The sequence below is a fragment of the Chenopodium album genome, chromosome 19, assembly GCF_948465745.1.
Source record: "Chenopodium album chromosome 19, dcCheAlbu1.1, whole genome shotgun sequence".
In the NCBI taxonomy this organism is placed as follows: Eukaryota; Viridiplantae; Streptophyta; class Magnoliopsida; order Caryophyllales; family Amaranthaceae; genus Chenopodium; species Chenopodium album.
The window spans coordinates 17867929-17887420 of record NC_137852.1 but is presented as its reverse complement, the minus strand read 5'-3'; the positions used below and the strand labels follow the sequence as shown (position 1 = coordinate 17887420).

The window sequence follows — 19492 nt, the reverse complement described above, 5'->3', positions numbered from 1 at the left end:
GCAGTCTTACAGGATCAACAATGCGGAAACTTGGTATCGCAAATTCATGCTAGGGACCATACTCAACAATCGCTACAATGAAGTGCAACAATCTTTACTTGAACTTTTGTGGCCAAGATCTTAGTCTACATCAAACTTGATCGGACGTTGTATATATAACGATAACGAATTCTGTCTCCCATGCTGGACTGTCTATAATTAGTAATGGTGTAGTTTGTATTTGGTGGTAGGAAAATTACTACACTTTCAAATTTTGAACTTCCCCAACTTCACTTTTGAGATTGCAAAATGCAAAACTAATCTATGCAATACATATAATGTATATATATACATATATATACATATATATAATATTTCGTTACTGCCTTGTGGTATGAAATATTTTCATTGTTGGTTTAATTTGAATTTCCCCATTACAGTAATAGTAGAGTTTAGAATTCATGATTTTTTTTTTTATTTAAATACCTTAATAGTAAATTTGATACTAAAATTATTAAGATGATACTTTAGTATAAACCAATAATAACTGTTGCACATACATGTAACTAAGATGATTTACTAATGAAAACTAAAATCAATACTAATGACATACGATTCATACTACATCGCTATTAATAATTTCAAAGAAATTTTTCATACATCAACAATACATGCCTTACTAATTTTGAAAGTGCACCCATTATTATCTAATACGGGTGATGATAACAACGACATTGTTCTATCCCACACTTCAGTACTCTTATTGAACTTCTTTGACATAAATATCCTTGAACAAATATTGTTACACCAAATTCTTCCAAGTGCAGGTCGCACCTTCATCCCGTTCGACATTATCATATTGCTACCACCTTTGTAATCATTCTGGGACACTTCTATAACATCATTGACAGCTACAACAACAAGATTGTATTTCTTTGCCAACGATCTAAGTCCATTTGATACCACATTTACAATTGCAGTCCTTTCCATCATGGAATCTCTTGTGTTACTAAAATGAAAACGACATATGCTTGAAATAGAGTCAATGACAACAACTCGATACTGTCCTATCGTTCCTATTGAGCTTTGCAAGAATTCTTCAAGCCATTGGACGGTTCCTACTAGATCATGAGGAGATTCCACCTTTTTCACTAATATTCTCTCCAACGGGTGCTGACCTTGTGTTGGTGTTGAACCAAAAACATGCGGGATCATTTCATTCATTCTAGTCGATGGAAAATGACCGACACCGATGAAGATCCTAAACCCCCCATTGACGGAGCCAACTGAGCAGCTAACATCATTTGCAAGCACAATTGTGTCTTCCCTATTCCCTCAACACCACATATCTCAGTGATGTGACTTGAACGAAACCCTCCATTCAACATATTGTCTATTGTAGAGCACCTGGTACAAGTAGTGTTCATTTTCATGAGATGAAACTACTCACAACCCTCTTATTAACATTTTTGCATATTTTCCATCTTATCACCCCCTTGACACACTTGTATATATGATTGTTACTAAAGGTAAATAGGCTGTGAACCAGTGACAAATCAAATCACATCCCTATTGCTAACAAGCATGTGAGTCTATTGTGTCTTATTCATGTATTGTATTTTTCTTTGCAAAATCAATTTATTAAATGAATTCCTACTTAATAAACACTTGCAATTCCCTCAAAAAAACAAAAAATAAAAAAACAAAACACTTGCACTACTTTTAAACATTAACAAAACGGGTCAATCAACTTTTTTTTCTAAACCGGGATAAATTCATCCAAAATTAATGCATACTACTATTTTCTTGCCATTTTTTAAACCAAATAATAGCACATACTTGATAGAAAGCAAACAACAAAAGATTGTCGTACTCCAACCTTCTACATTTTACACTAACAACTAAAACAACACTTTTTAAACAACCATACTAATATTCATACTAGTAATATTATAATCAACTACTATTATGTTCATCATAAATATAATACTCTGCTATTGTCTTGAAAATAGTCTCCTAATCCATCCTATTCACCCTTCCATGATCCATCTATTCACCCATGTCTAAATGTTGATGATGCCAAGACTCCAACGATAAGTTGAGACCAATTAAGATGGGTACCTCTGTTGTTAATCTTCTGTAATTCGATGTTCCTGGTACATAATCACCTTTCGCCGATTTTGACATTGTGTTATCTCGTTGCCTCATGAAAGCCATTGACCCAAATGTGTCACTTATAATTTTCTGCACCATTTAAAATTACATACCATATTACACTCCTTTTATGACAAGAAAATGCAAAATACATGACTAAAATTCACTGACCTCATTTTTCTCGATTTCCTCAGGAGTAAGTTTTTGCTTCTTCTTTTGTTGTGCACCCTCTTCAGATGGATTAGATTTCCTTCCTTTGTTTGCCCTCCCCGTATGGCGCTTGTCTATAGGATCTTTTGTACAATCCTTACCTGGTAGTTCCGTAGTCTTAATAAGGTGCCTTTGGTTTTTTTTCCTTAGGCCTCAACCTACGTCTCCCAAAAACCTTTCTTTCATTCAAATCCCAAATGCCATTATTATCGATGTTCGTCCTGTCAATACCTATAGCATCCTCTAACATACTACGGATATTGAGTGTTGCTTCCTTATACATGTTGAAAGTGTCTTCATTGTGCATTGCAAGACTAGCTAGATAATTAGTCCTTCGGGATAATTCACGAAATTTCTGAACACGCACTGACTCATCTGGATCATGGTATGACACTCGAACATCCTCATACTCTCGTACAACATCCTTCCTCCATCGACTCATGACGTACTTCTCTGGAATGAATTCAATATCCTCAACCTCAAGAACTTGGATTATGTGCCTGCATAGAATTCCCCTAAACTCAAACAGCTTACACGAGCAACAAAAGTCTCCCTTCACTGTATCTATACTTAAGTTGAATGACTTCCACCTTTTCCTCCAGATTGGGGATTTTCTGATTGGCTTTGTAGAACGACACCGATCCTATGCAACCTGTCTTGTTAACATTCACATGTTTTAGACCATTACACTCCTCTTTAACCTCACTAAATTTTGCATAAGTATAGGCTTTGTGAAAGACGTACTCAACTATGATACTTTTGTCCACATCAAGGGCCTTAGTCACACAGTCAAAGTTCATGATCTTTTCCTCTTCAACTTTCTCTTTCATTGCTGCCTCGTATTGTTTCACAAATTGAGCCAACCCTACATTCAAACTCACATATGTTTTAAAAACTCTATTCATTCCTTCACTTCGTTGTGTGGACGAAATTCCAGCCCAAAATGTGCCCCTCCAATGTCCAGGAGCCCAACGATCTCTTATTTCATACGCTTCATTCATCCAAGCATTTTGTTGCAACCCAAACTTTTGTATGATAAGTTGCCAGGCCTCATCAAACTCGTCGGGATCAAGAAAGTCATGCACAGCTGCTCGTATGGCCACATCAATCTCCTTCCATTTAGCATGACTTCCAAGGCTTTTTGCAACATTCTGTAGTAAATGCCATAAACAAAGCCTATGGGGAACCTTAGGAAATACAATTTACACCGCCTTTCCAATTGCCCTACACTGATCTGTCAAAATTCCAGAAGGTGGCTTGCCCATGCATTCTAGCCATTGCCTAAAAACCCACACAAATGTTTCCGAATCTTCATGTGGAATAAGGGTAGATGCAAAAACTATTGATTTGCCATGGTGATTCACCCCAACAAACGGAGCAAATGTCATACGATACCTACAAAAAATAATGACATATAAACAAGGTTACCATAGCTTTCAATAAGATGCAACAACATTATACAATCAAATCATTATAAGCTGCTTATTTCAATCCATAATTATGCTATATAACCTTTACACATTATAATTTAAACTAAAAGAATTCGAACAAATACCAATACTATTTTCACAGTAACAAAAGTAATTTTCTAGTAACATAAATTATTTTTACGTAACAAATTCTACATTTTTAAATCATACCGATTTGTTGAAAATGTGGTATCAAACGTAATTACATCACCAAAGTCTTTTCAAGAAGCCCTACTTCTAGCATCTGACCAAAATGCATTCATTAATCTCCCCTCTTCATCTCTTTGTATAGCACTGTAGAATGTACTATCGAATTCCTTTTGCACACGGAAATATTCCTCCAATGCAACTGCATCCCCTTGAAACCTAGATCGACGTCTTTCAAGGTTGACAGTATTCCTAATGTCCCTCATGTTGTAAGATATATTCTCATGTCCACCGCTTTCAACAAACAAGGCATTAAAAGATTTGTTAATACTTATCCCTGCCTTGTCTAAATTCATGACTCGTCCACAAGTAGGTTCATCTACACTTCTATAATTCACCATTAAACGGCTACATGATGGATCAATTGGATGATTGTGATCCAATTTACAACTACGTACCTACATCTTCCCATCCACTAAACGAGCATCAATAAACACTTTGCACCCTATGACGTTTGACCCTTTGCTCTGTTTACACCCCCCCCATTTTACATTTAAATCTTATTCGTTGCATCATATGTTACATTGTCTCATACTTCCCTACTCCTGTTCGAGTAACACCTTCATTCTTATACTCATCCATTAGTTTGCTAGTTTCAGTGAAGAACATAAAACCCTTTTTGAAAGCATAGTCGTGGCAAAATTGGGCATACTCTTCTCCTGATACAAAGGTCATTCTAACTTCTGGCTCATTTGCTATTCCCCGATCCTCTTCTTCAAAGTCCTTAAACACCTCGTTTAGATCAATGTTTCTTTCCGAATTGCCATCCACATTTGCCATTACACTACAACCCAACCCTGGCACAGCACAATTAAACTCATAAATCATTCCCCACTATAATTATATCATGTGCATTTAATAATACATAATTATACTACTATAATTATATTCATACTAAAAAAAATTAATTTCTTACTAACATTGCTTAAATTTAAAAATTTAAGAAATTCAAGAGACAGGTACATTATACATTATTAACTACAAAAAAATAACTTCCATATTTTATCATAAATTAAACCATGGATTGGAATTCCATTGCAAAACTTTAAGAATATCTTTTCAATTATACAATTTAACCTGATCAATTGATTAAAAAAAACTAACTCTCAATGTCGCCCAATCAAGTTTTGACCTTCTTACTTCAGCTTCGATTTAACAAATGACGTCATTACCATAGAAATTGTTTCTAAAAACTATAAAGACATACCTTGGTGAAGGAGGTAATATTTTTAAAGAAAAGGCGTCATTATTTCACCTTTACCGCTCCTCTCTTCTTAGGCGGGAATCGCAAAGCTTTTTGCCGCTCAACTCTCCCGCTCAACACTCTTTCTTCCTTTTTTTACAAAGTTGACGTGTCGCCATCACATTGAATGTCTATGTGGGGCTACACATAGACTATGTCTATGTGTATCACCTCCCTAAAAAGGAAGGTTTTCACTCATTAGAAGTGTGTCTGAGTGTCTCTGACTTTAGAATTCACAAATGACAGGTTAGGAGATGCTGCTTTTCTATCATCAGATGAGTAGTCAAATCGGAAGACACCTTATTCTGATGCAGACTCATAAATCGTAGTTCCTGACCATATCTCCAGTTGACTTCCTCCATGTTACAAGCAAGTTTTTAGCAACTGATTTTCTTGATCCTGCAAAAGAAGAAGAAAAAAACACTTATATTGTCAACATAAGCAACTCTTACAAATCTCTACCTTGCAGTACATGAATAACTAATTATGAAGACTTAACACAAAAGTAGAAACAAAGGAGCCAAATACATCAACACTTCCTAATCCCTTACACTTGAGCACTTAATCATTTTCAATTCAAGTGCCAGTTAAGCTGACACTTTGATATGACCCTTGTATCAAATATGGATTGAGAAGGGTGATATTTTAGTTACCATAGGTTGAAAAGCATAACAAAAAGCCAGGAATGATGGTAATGGCTACCCTTAGCAACCTTAGGAATAAATACAGTATATAAGAAAAAAAAAAAGATGAATCCATTACCACCACACAGGCACATACTATACGAAACATGCTCTGAAAAGAATCAATCATTGAAAAACAGTTACTTTGATTGTGTGTAAAAGCTCCTTGATAAGCATTCAAATTCACAATGTTACTTTGTAGGTAATGTACATTACATGATTTAATATTGAATACACGTAATACTAAAGAATTCAAACATCTTTACCCGAGAAAAAAAGAGAGTTATGTGAAAATCACCATGAACAATAAAAGATTACAATTATTCGTAATCTCAAAGCCATTTCACCGGCAATGAAAATCACCAAAACCATTACCATAAATCTAGTTCACATAAAAACCCCAAATTTCATTTTTTATGAGTAAAAAGCTTCCTTTATTGTTCTTCTTATCTCTGTAATTTTATATATTTCAAATTAATATTTGATTAATAAAAAATACAACTACAAATTAGGAACCCTATCCATCTCTAACTCCTCCCAATTCCCCACGAAAAGCCTCGAGATACCAAACAAGCCCCTATTTTCCTCCAACAATGAATATCAATTTGGTGGGGGGGGGGAATCTGACCATAACCCACTTTCATAAGTAAAATTCAACTAAATAAAGAGCAAATTCAACTAATTAAAGAGCAAATTCACGAGTAAATTAGGAAAAAAAAACCTTTATAAGCAATATCAATTTAAACAATCAAACCAATAAACTCAATCATAAATAACATAGACAAATTCGATAACCCAAAAAGATGTGAACACCCACCCAACCTAACAATAATAACAGCAAAAATTCTTTGGATGTGCTCATTTCAACATACCCAAAATAAATGAATAAATTATTAAAAAATTTGCGATAGGTTACAAATTCAAACAAGGAAGAAAAAACCCAAAAATTGAATAAAAAAGGATCAAATTCATCAATGTTAAATTGTAAATCAATCGATCTATTGAAACGCAAATCTATCTATGGTAATCGATTTTATTGAAAGTGGGTTTATAGGTAGCAGGTAAAAGCATAAACTTATCTGATTTGAGTTGAAGCGGTTATCAAGAGCAGGATCGATGAGGTCTTTGGTGTTATTCTTTCTTAATAATGGTTTTGCCTAGAAGAACAGAACAACGAATGTGAATGGCATCTGTGATTAGTCTGTACTTTACTACTTAAAAAGACTTTGCTAATATATCTCAGTATTTCTTTGGTTTCTGTCATTTGTTTCTGAATCCAAATCAGTCTCTTAGCAGACTCTACATTACAGGTTATCTGCAACTAATGAAAGTTTTTTTTTCCTATTATTTCTTTCTTAATGTGTTGAGATCATTCCTGCAGATTGGTTTAGTTCATTGAACATGAACTTGTTAGCAGAAAAAATCTTTAATGTTCGTTCGGACGTTATCAAGTATAGATGGCTATCATGCAAACTATTGTATTATCATATTTAATAGGAGAAGAAAAGGCTAAATAACGCATTTCCCAAAGTGAAAATATTCTCACCTCTCTAGATGAGTTCGGACAAGGAAAAATAAGTTAAAAGGGTCAATTAAGTTTAGTAAGTTCAAGCAAGAGTTTAAGAGCTACCTAATATAAATTCACAACTAAAATAAAAATGAATTTCAATCAATGCACTGAAATTGGTTAGTTACCTTCCTTTTTTCCTACAAAGAAAGATTAGAATTGAACATCAGTTTGAGAAATGCTTGAATGAATTCTCATCTTAAACCCTGGAAAACAGCCCAGACAACAACAATCAAACGCAATCATATATAACAAGATTTTGAAAGTGGGTTTGTAACCTAATATAAATTCACAACTATAATTATTATAAACAACTTATAAAAGTAAGGAAAAATAGATGAATAAACAAAAAAAACTCCATCATGAACTGGAAAATAGAAAAGAAGAGAGGATTTACCCATCCAAAAGGCAATAAATTATGGGGAGACCATTCCCTAGGCCAAAAGAACGACTACGACAGAAGGAGCTGGAGTTCTGGACTCTGTGTGAAGTTCACCCAGGAATCCAAGTACCCAACTAAAACTGAACCATCTCTCCTTAAGAAACCTGTCAAACACCCCCACCCAAATTAGCTACCAAAATACAAACAGGTGGAATCCATGATCAGTGCATCATCGTTTACAATAGATTTGAGGAATCCATGATCAATGAATCAATGGAAACAATACTCTTTTCCAAAATATTGTAAATATAAACAACTAAAATTAAATCTTAGGTATATGTAATTTCAATGATTTACAGCCAAATTTCAAGTGTCATATTGCCAAAGGGAACCAAGCTGCCATATTTGGAAAAGAGTGTTGTTTCCCTTGATGCATTGATCATGTCTTAGTTAAAATTGATTTCAGTAAAACCATAACCCCACTTTCAATAAACATAATTTAACTAAAACAATGAACAAATTAACGAGTAAATTAGGAAAACAAAAAAAAATATAATAAATGATACCAATTCAAACAATCAAACCAATAAATTCAACCGTAAACAACATAGACAAATTCGATACCCCAAAAACATACGAAACACCCACCAATAGTAGTGGGATACTGGGAAAAGATAAGGTGCGCTGATGAACCACTTGAAGAAGTATTATATCCCTACATCTCCAAAGTGTCTAGATAGTTTCCAATTCAACCCCCTCCTACCAAGAGAGCAACCAACTATTTTAGCATAAGCAATTCAAGTTCAAGCTATTAGATTTTAGAGGTTTTGGCCAAAAAGCAAGACATTCGAGTTGAAATCAAAATTAAAAATAAGCACAGGCCACATAATGGTAAAGCATAGAGCCAAGCATGGTGATGTGTAGCCCTGTGGGGCTGTGACATATGATTTGACCTTGGCCCCAGGGGTCTACAAACCCCTTTGGCAGGTGACATCCAAAAATGTGTAAATTTGCAGTAGCTAATATCTGAAATCATGAATCTTTTATCTTTCAACTTGACTTGAGCAGATTAACTAGGTCTCAAAGCCAACCTTGGACTAGAGGCAGCAACTTGTAAACGACTAAACGTCAAGACTACTAAGTTTCTAGAAGCCATGACATACACAATTTGGTTTACAAGCCAAGAAAATACCACAATTCCAATTCATTGTGTCGTGGAGCTCCCCAAACATTCTTATTAGAATAATAGCAATAGCTATAAGACATAAGGAAGACAAACCTCCAACACATGTGACATGGCACAGGTAAGCAAAGAATAAGAAAAGAACTAATGACTACATGTATCTTTAGTAGGAAAATCCTAAAACTGAACAACCTAAATAACCTTGCATCAATTTTTATAGCCCCCTAATTTATACAAGAAGAAGTTTAACGCTACAACAAGCAATTCCCATCATCCAAGGACCGATCTTTCATAGATTTTGCATGAGAACAGCAAGGGGACCAAGAAGAAGGAAGGAAGAAACAAAATAACATGGCAATTCAGAACTATAAAGCAGGACATATGCTCTCAGAATTACCATTTTTCATTTTTGCCTCAAAATCATCGATAACCTTCACAAACTATCAACATAAAAGGCTCTATTTTGCACCTAATGCCATTAATTTGATCAGAATCAGAAGACATTGTTATTAAAATCTTTGATTAGCGTTGGAGCAACTTTTAAGATAAAAAATGGTAGACTCATGCACACATCACTAATTCACTATATATTAAGAGAAGTAGAGAACTAACAAATAACAATATATTTGGCCAAAAAGAAAGGGTGTAATCATATAACAGTAGATGCAAAAGTGGTTCCCCTACATGAAGAAACACTTGGATCAGAATAGTGTGCAAGAAGTTTAACTCTCTGCCTCCACCACAAAAAAGAATTTTCAAGTAGATGAGCTAGAAGAGGTACGGTTGTTCCATTACTAGCATAAACATATGATCACACCATAGCTGTAATGCTTTCCCTAAAAGTAAATTTATACACATCTCTTGACAACCACATGTATATCACCCAAGAATTCAGAACATAAAAGAGCATAATCATCATGCATTTATGCCAATTGAGGTGTAGATTCAATCTCGAGAGTTGAGACCACCTAATAAAAAGAATGAGCGTATGCATGCACAAGAGCAGCAGTCCACAAGAGTGTAAAGAATGCCTCATCTTATGATAAGTATATTTTCGCTCTAGTAAAACATGATTAAGACGGGTGGAAATGAAGTTACAAAGAGAGAGAACCAAGAAAAGCCTATTATACGAAAAAGATTTTATCGTACTCAGATGATTAGGCTAGCTCAAAATTTGCTGAAGCACGAGAAGAAGCCCAGTCCTAGATAAAATACATTATTACATCAGCAAGAGCAAAAACAAGGCCGAAGACCACGAGAGCAATTCCAACTCCAATCTACCATAATTTCAAAATTCATTCAGAAAAACATTGCAACAGTCACAACTATTCTACCAATGCTCTACAAATGCATGAGAAAAGTTTTTAAGGTAAACCTTAGTCCCAAGCCCAATTGTGTTCTTTGGCTACAACAAATCCAAAACTTTCAAAAGAAAAGGAGTATCAAAAGAAACAAAGCTTGACGACATTTAGATTATTTAATGCGAAAGGAAAAATTTGTTCATAACATGCATTAAAGCTTAATTTTTACAAAGTATAATAATATTATTACAAACTATGGGATAATTAACACTACATCAATGAGAATTACTAGGGCAATTAGGAATATTACAACATGTCAATTATTGAGTATCCATTCCCACATGCTTGCATTGAACTACAACACTCGCGCTCCACAGCTACTCAGCTAGGGCTGCAAAGATTCGGGCCGAGCCGAGTTTTAGTCTATTCGAGCTAAACCTGATAAGAAATATTCGTGTTCGAACTATCTCGAGCTTGAATGAGCTTTTAAAAATCTTGTTCGAGCTGGGCTCGTTAAGAATTTGGCTTGTTCGAGTTTTGTTCAAGAACGTACTCATTTGCATTTCGAGTTTAAGTTCGAGCTTGAATGGGTCTAAATCGGGCTTGATTAAATAAACGAGCCTTAATTTATCATTAAAAAATGGTTACTTTCAAATTTTAACACATCCATTTAATTTTATATAAGGTTTTTATATTCTTTCTATAGAAAAAGGTAATGACGGAGTTTTCATGCTTTTACATAAAAGTACTTTTTACAATATATGTATGAATAAAAGATATATAAAATTTTCGAATTTTAATTGGGCATGAAAAGACCTATAAATTGACTTAAACGAGTTGTTCATGAACATTACCGAGTCGAACATGATGTTGTTCGAGCTTTGTTCACCTATTTGACGAGCTTAAGATTTTTGTTCAAGCTTGTTTACGAGTTTTGACCAAGCTTTGACCGAGCTTGTTCGCGAGTAGTTCACAAACGTATCGGCTCATTTACACCCCTATCCACAGCTAGAGTTTTTTCAGTGATAGCAAGCTGTTTACATGGAGATGTGGGAGGGCAAGACGCCATGGCCATTTAATTGGAGGTATCTCCATATTCCTCGTCTTCCAATTGTACATAACCAACCTAAATTGCAAATACACTTGACAATAAAACCAAAGATCTCCATTTTTCAAACTAATAAGCAATGGTGTATGGTCTCCAACAACACAAAGAGGGAAATATCTACGAACCATCGAGAACATACAAGCTACATGAAAATCCATAGCTCTACCCCAGGTGCTTGTTTTTGGGTCTATCATTTCCCAAACCTTCCAGCATTTGAGAGGGGACTGCAAATGCACCATACCCACACCACCTGTGTCCATCTTTATACTATGTGTCACATTGGAATCCATTACGTAATCTTTAGGGCCGGCGAATTGATACATGGTTTCAGCATCTACATCCAAGGCAAAACCATAATTGTGACGATGATGAAACTAATAGACATACCCCCCTGCACTAGAGAGCAGTTGACTCATCAGAGTCTCCTTTGTATCGTTACTCATTGTAATGCCTTTACAACAGTCAATGGCTCTCCAGGTTTGGTCAACAGCTATTGTATGTACCATAACCTTAATTTCAAATCTGGCACAATAATAACTTTCTTTGCCAGGTTTAACGTACGGTGCTCGTTTATTTTTGGAGATGAAAGAAACATATACCACTTTGTATTGGGCAGAGGAAGGAGCAAAGACTAAAGCAGTAGAAGGTTTACGAAGAACGCGTACCCCTGCAAGATTGAGGGGAGGGAGACTAATGTTAGCTTTTGTTACAAGATTCACTACAAACAATTCTCTTCGAATGGCGGAGTTTTGAAGCAAGACTAGGCCGTTACAAGAACCCAAAATTATGGCTCGAAATGGAAGCTCGGGTTTAGTGCAACTGTATCGAGGAGGGTAAAGAAAAAAGGCCTGCTTTAACCTAGCATCTTGCCGCTCGTCGTCTTGAACAAGGAAACCACTGAGACTAGGAGATAAAAACGAGTCAAGGTGTGCTCTAACGAAGAGCGGGTCAGTGATTATATCATTCCACTCCTTGCAAACAAACCTCATAATCTCCATAAGAACTGAAGCAGGAAATAGTAATAATATTTTAAAGATGATTTCAGGGAGAATAATAGCTTCTGGATAATATTTTCTTTTCCTCGCCTTCTTTCTAGATCTGCAAGCAGCAAGTATTCGTTCTCTTGCCTGAGATCGATATATTATTGTTAGCTCATACAGTACAAATTTTCATCTTCATTAGATATATTACTATTCTAAGGCAATTTGGCAACAAGTACTTGTAGTCAAGTCAAGGTGCCGTATATAATAGTGCTACAAAAGTGGGATAATAACTTATAGGTGCCGTTGCTTTCGCTTTTGCTTCCAATTGTGATTCTGATGTTGTTGAATTGGCCATCTTCCTTAATTTGGACTAGCGTTACAAGGTTCGCGGTACGTAGCCACGAATCGCGAACTGAGCCGTGCGTATCGGAACGCTGAACAATCGCGACTTGGGTCGCCGGAGTTCGCGATCTGTGGATCGCTGAAGGAGGCGTCTCTGGTAGCACCTAAGCGGTTATTCTTCCTATGCAACGTTCAATGGTTTCATCCCGATATTACCACTGCATTTTCTCTCTCTTCTGATTTTATATCTTACGAGTAGTTTTTTCTCCATCATGTCTCCTGTTTTACACAATAGCACTATATAGGATAGTACTACATAGGGCAACGGCTAGGGTTTTATTCCAAATAGCATACAACTACATTTTATATTAACAAGGGAATTGCGTGTGTGTGCAATTTAAATATTTTAATTAGGCTATATACTCATCTTTATTCCAATAACAAACAATAAATATATGTTGGTGTAAATTTATAAGCTGATGAGAAAAATATATATTAGTAAAGAAATTATGAAAAAAAAAAGTTGATGAACCTTCTATCAATTTGGCTTAAATTTGAAAAAAGATTATGAAAAAAAAAAGTTATAGAGTAGTTTTTTATTCGTTTCCTATAAAAAAAAATTAAAACCTTCTATCAGTTTGGCTTAAGTTTGAAGCCAATTCCAGTATAAAAATAAAAAAAAATAATCAAGAGTAGTTTCCCAACAAAAAAAATGAAGAATAAATTCTAATTTCAATTATTATAGGGGTGGGAGCAGGTTTTTTTTTTGAAAGGATGGGAGGAAGCAGTTATGATAAGGTAGTTATTTTTTTTTATAATATTTAATTTTTAATTTTAATTGTGAATAAAAGAGGTAATATTGAAAATTGAGAAGGGTAATTTGGGGATAGTGACATTTATCATCACCCAAAAAGCCATTTATCTTTATATTTTACTATCGATTTATCAAAATCTTATTAATAAAAAAGGAAAATTTGTCAATTACTACCGCGTATTAATGTCATTTTGAAAATTACTATCGCGAATTAAAAAACTTGTGAATTACTACTGTAAAAACTTAAGCAAATTTTATTTTACTACAAGACTCCACTTTAGGCCATTTATGACGTCACTTTTCCCCTTAACCTACGTTTAACCATTAATTAAGAATTTAAACAAAAAAAAAAAGAAAAAAAAATTCCCCTTAACCCATGGTTACCCCAGCTAAACTAAAACCCCTTTCCTTTCTTTCTCTCTCATAATTTCATTTTAATCCACTAACCTTCAACCTCCATTATTGAAGAACACTTTATCAAATCTTCTGATCTGCAGTGAATCCTTTACTTCGCAAAATTGATGAGAAATTCGAGCAATGAAGGAAAAGGGAATCATATATATAAGGAGGAGGAACGAAAAGTAAAAATTACAACTCCACGCTAGAATTCGTTTATACATTAATACAAAAAAAATCACATATTATGCTTAATTGATAGCTTAATTTCAAACAAAATTACAAAAGTCCTATGTTAATCAGCCAAAATCATAATCCATTAACCCTAAAATTCGAAAACCCTAGAATTCGAAAACCCTAAAGACGGATTTATTAGAGGTGAATCGCATGTTCACCTAGAGCAATTGTAGGATTAATGAGAAGAATTAGTGTGAATTTGGAGCAAGAAGCTTGCAGGGTGTTTAAAAATGGTGAAGGAGGAAGATTAATTAGGTAAAGTAACCATGGTTTAAGGGGATTTGATTTTTCTTTTTTTTTTGGGGTCGTTTTAATAGTTAGTCAAAGGTTACATGTGGGTTAAGCGGTACAAATGACGTCATAGATGGTTTTAAGTTGAGTCTGGCAGTAAAATCAAATTTTTAAAATTTTGCGGTAGTAGTTCACAAGTTTTTTTAATTTGCGGTAGTAATTTTCAAATTGACATTAATATGCGGTAGTAATTGACAAATTTTCCTAATAAAATCAGCTATATATTTTATTTATTTCGTACCGGATTTATCATGGGTAGCGTGCCGTGTAAAAATAAAACAAGAACGAGGATAAAACGGCAAGAACTTACAGCAACAATGGAGGAGTGACGCGCGCCTGAGAAGATGACGAAGAGCGAAGAATTTGAAAAAGTAAAGAAGAAGAGGAAGATGAAAAATATGGTGAAGGTAAAAAGAAAAGAAAAGGGGACAGTGAATTTAATGGGGGAGTAAATAGGCGATTGGGCAAGCAATAAAGCCAAACCGCCATGTCACTTCACTGATGGCTCAGATGGCCGACACGTGTCCCACCCATGCAAAACATTGTTCCCGCAAAAAAAAATAAGAAAGAAACTTCAGTGGGAGTGATCGAAATTCCTCCCTGCAAGCTCGTCATTTCTCAGACTTCATCGGGAGTGATCGAAATTCCTCCCTGCAAGCTCGTCATTTCTCAAACTTCAGCGGGAGTGATCGAAATCCCTCCTTGCAGCCCCGTCATGTCGCAAAGAGACATGCACATTACAGGCAGAAGAGAGCCATCATCAACAAGCAGCAGCACAACCGCGTCATCACCAAAATTACAGCCTGACCTCCCAAGTCTCAGGATCGCATCGCCGATCCAAAGACTTGAGGGGCTAGAAGGGGTGTTCAAAAATACCCGACTCGACTGACCCGACCTGATGTCCCGATGACCCGATGTAAAATAGTCGGTATTTTTTTAAAAAAAATCAATTCTTCGGGTCGGGTACCCGACCCGAGAAATTTGTGTATCTCTCGAGTCGGGACATGGGCCAGTCCGTGTGGCTGGCAGGTACCCGAAATCCTGGTTAATTGTTTTTTCACTATATATTTTTTCTTTTTCTGGACTCTTATGTAGTTAGGGTTTATTTGTTTTCACCTATTCCCCTTTTTTGTAGCCGTTCACTCCATCTCTCTCCTCTCTCTCCTCTCTCTTTCCTCTCCTCTCCTTAATTCTCCATATTCATCTCACATTCTCCAATTTCTTTCTCTCGATCTTGCCTCTGCTGGTTAATATTGCTCCTTGATGATTTGAATTCGTGACTCATGGTTTAAAGAAGAGAGATAAAGTGTTGTGTTGTTCATCTTCTCAAAGGATTTTAACCAAGAATATCTCCAAATCCCAAAAGACGTAGGACAACATCAACGGCGATCTCGACTAGATGCAGCAGATTCAATTCTTCAATGGATCTCGTGATTCACGCTGTTGATCTATTTCACTTAGTTTTAGAAAGTTGGGCCACTTCAAATTCATTAGCGTTCTAGATTTTTTCCGTCTTTCGGTTGTTTTACTTTCACGTAGGTGGGACAGCGCGGATGTTCATTTCCAATTTTCCATGATATGCATGTTACAAAAAACCAATGGTCTTTTTTTTTTTTTTTACTTTTTTATGTTATATCTATTATTAATTTGATGTTTTTTCCTCCACTAATTTGATATTAAGTGTTATTTCACAATAATATAAAGTGAATTGGATTTTTATTTTTTTACAGAATACCTTTTACTAAATTGTTTATCAATTTTCACTTTTGGCAGTAAATTATCATCCTAACTAATTCGGGTACCCATTGACCCGACTCGAAAATCAGGTACCCGGTTTTCTCGGGTCGGGACATGGGACGAGTTTCCAACTACCCGAAGATCCGGGTACCCGGATTTTCGGGTACCAAAAAACCAGGGTACCCGGATTTGAACACCCCTAGGGGCTAGAAGTGTACGGGGTAATTTGGTGAGACGACTCATTGAGCAACGACCGATAAGGCTACACGCTCAGAATAGCTGGCATGAACGACCTCATACCATCTCTTGAGGGGCTAGTTATAGGGGATAGCTCCTGCTAAGCTATTTTTTCCAGCTGGGCTCAGTAAGAAAGGCTTCACTGTGCAAACAAGAGCCGACACGAGTGACCTCATACCACCACTTGAGGGGCTAGTTGTATAGGATAGCTCCCGCTGAACTATCACCCACCTCCCAGGGTGCACACTCATTGCCGGAAGAATGACTAGAGGGGATCACCAGCCCGATAGAGTCAGCTCGTAGGACTGACCAAGTAAGACTCCCCGCAAGGGAGATCGTACACCTATAAATAGAGGGAAAAGTACAACGGAAAAGAGGTTAGAGACACAAGTTATTACACTCCCTATATCTCTCTAAGTACACTTTCTCTCTCTAAACACATTCTAACTTAGGCACCAGAGGGGGGTTCCTCGAGCCACCCCCGAGGGCAATTCACGTGTGTTGCCTTGCGCGGGTTATCAACGGGCTCCAGCTCGCGCCAGCAGAACCCTTGGATCCACACCTGGAACAAATATAATAATCATCATCATAAGAACATCATCAAAATATTGTAATAGTGAAATCCTAGACATGATACTAAACAGATTAATAACAAATCCTAGCATGTTACTAATAACAAGATCAAAACGTTAACTTAAACATGATATTAGAAATCAAAATATACATCCTAATCATGATACTAGAACTCAAAATAACATCCTAAATATGATTTCTACTCCATAAACAAAACATAATTGAATAATCGGATTACTTACTTTTATGCCTCAACCTTCTTGCTATTAAAACAATACACACGTTAGTAAACTTCAAGAAAGCAAAATCAATTAAGTAAATAATAAAATAGAACAACATTGGACATGACGCGACAAGGTTGTCGCGCCGCGTTGGGAGCTGACGCACTGCGCCAGGACTGTCGTTGTGCGATGGTCCTACATTTTATGGTTTTTGTGATTCAGAAATCGGAATAAGATTAATAATATATTGTTGAAAAGCTATGTAAGTGTACTTTCCAACCCAATTAGAATTAGTCTTATATCTTTTGTAGAATAAAAGATTATTTCAAGGGATATCTAATCATATAATATTTGGATAAAAATTATGAGGCAAAAAATTTGAATGGCTCGATTTGGGCTCGTTTTAGTATTTTGTTCATAACTTATTCGTTTTAAGTCAGATTTGGGCTTATAATATATCGTTGGAAAACTCTTTTCAATCTCCATCCAAATAAAAAATAATTGGACTGAGATTATGGACCAAAATAATCTCGTTTGTACGTTTTTATGGATTGGACACAAAATGAATGATTATGAGGACACGAAATGAATGATATTGGGTTAAAAGACACGAAATGAATAGTTTTGGTCAAAAACATTTTAGGTAAGGTTATAAATATGGTCAAGGCTTAAGGAAACTTCGCGAGACTCTTCAACTCTTTACCGAATTCGTTAATCAAAACGTGGAAGGTACTCATCACTGGGATTGGTTTTTGGGAAGACTATTGTGTCTACAGTTATCATGTGTTTTTTTTCTTTTTGTAAAGTATGCCATTTACTTTAGAATAAGTGTAACATTTTCATTAACATGTTTGTCAATACATAACTTTAATCATTAATATTCAGTTTAGGTAGGGTATGGATGATAGGCCAACAATCCTCGACATTGTTTTCTGGTGGATTATATTATCAAGTGTATCTCTTGATATCATGACAATATATTCTCTATTAAGGTACACCATTGACTTTATTAGGAAAATATTATCATTTAATTGTGTAAATCATATCATCTAATTTGTTTAAAAGAAAATAAAATCATATCATCTAATTATGTACATAATATCCCTTGTTTTTGGATACTATATATTCTCCCTTTCTTTATATGTACATTTGTAGCCTCTTTTTAAGGGGGTTGTTATTTAACGCCCACAAATTACTCAAAACGCCCGCAAAATAACAAAATAATTACGATATTACCCTTGACTCTATTTCTTACCCTCTTCAACTCTATTTCTTATCTTTCATCCCTTTCATAACTCTACCACCACCGAACACCGCCACGGTTACCACCATCAACACCACCGCCAGTACCACCACTATCGCCACCCGGTTACATGTCGGAGGCGGAAAGTAGGGTGTCCAACCCGTCGGACCCACTTCGTGAGGTAAATTTTTAATTTTTGTCGCCGAAAATGTATAAAACCGCCCAAAAAAACCGGTTTGACCATGCTTAAAAAAACGAACTTGCTCCTCCAGCACGCCGTCTTCCTCCCTCGACCGTCCGACGTTCTTCGTCCTCGGCATCTTGGCGGTTCTCCGGTGGTGTTTTTGGGTGCTTGTGGTGGTGGTGGTAAGGGGGTTGGGTGATGGTGAAAGTGGTGGTGGTTTTTTGTTTTTTTGGTTTCAAGGAAGTTGAAGAGAATGGTTTAGGGTAGAGTGGTTCAAGGGTAGAGTGGTAATTTTGTTGTAATTTTGCGGGCGTTTTGAGTAATTTGCGGGCGTCAATAGCAGTGCACCTTTTTAATTGTATATAAGGCTATGCTTGGATAAAGCATAATGAATTCACAAAGTTTGTCTCACCCAACCATTGGTAAGATATGCATTTTTTGAGGTTAGCCCGCAACGGTTGAGCGGCCCACTTAAATGGCCTTCTCATAACATTGAAATACCGCCAAATTTCTTCCACTTTATTCTCAAACTCTCTCATATTAAAATTTAGGAAAATTTGACAATTACCACCTTCTATTATGGCCATTTTAGCAATTACCACCTTGTAATTTTTTTTTTGAAAATTACCACCTTCTCTTTTCCAAAACATCAGAAGTTACCACCTCCTTGCCTCCCAACTACCACATGACGTCATTCTGGGCCCACTCTTTCCCTTCCCTCCCTATTTCCCTCCCATTTTTCATTCCT

General features: G+C 35.9%; 2 protein-coding genes across 2 annotated transcripts; both read right to left on the bottom strand.

The window, feature by feature from the left end:
- Nucleotides 1-633: 633 nt before the first annotated feature.
- On the bottom strand, nucleotides 634-1203 carry LOC145594134 (DNA repair protein XRCC3 homolog). The gene has a single exon (XM_081650468.1). It carries the CDS (start codon nucleotides 1201-1203, stop codon nucleotides 634-636), a length of 570 nt encoding a protein of 189 aa, XP_081506594.1.
- On the bottom strand, nucleotides 1200-4360 carry LOC145594133 (protein FAR1-RELATED SEQUENCE 5-like). The gene is made up of 7 exons (XM_081650467.1): nucleotides 4062-4360; nucleotides 3552-3738; nucleotides 2914-3494; nucleotides 2506-2843; nucleotides 2305-2444; nucleotides 2072-2223; nucleotides 1200-1386 (listed from the first exon to the last, which is right to left on the bottom strand). Exons 1-7 carry the CDS (start codon nucleotides 4358-4360, stop codon nucleotides 1200-1202), a joined length of 1884 nt encoding a protein of 627 aa, XP_081506593.1.
- Between the last annotated feature and the right edge of the window lie 15132 nt (nucleotides 4361-19492).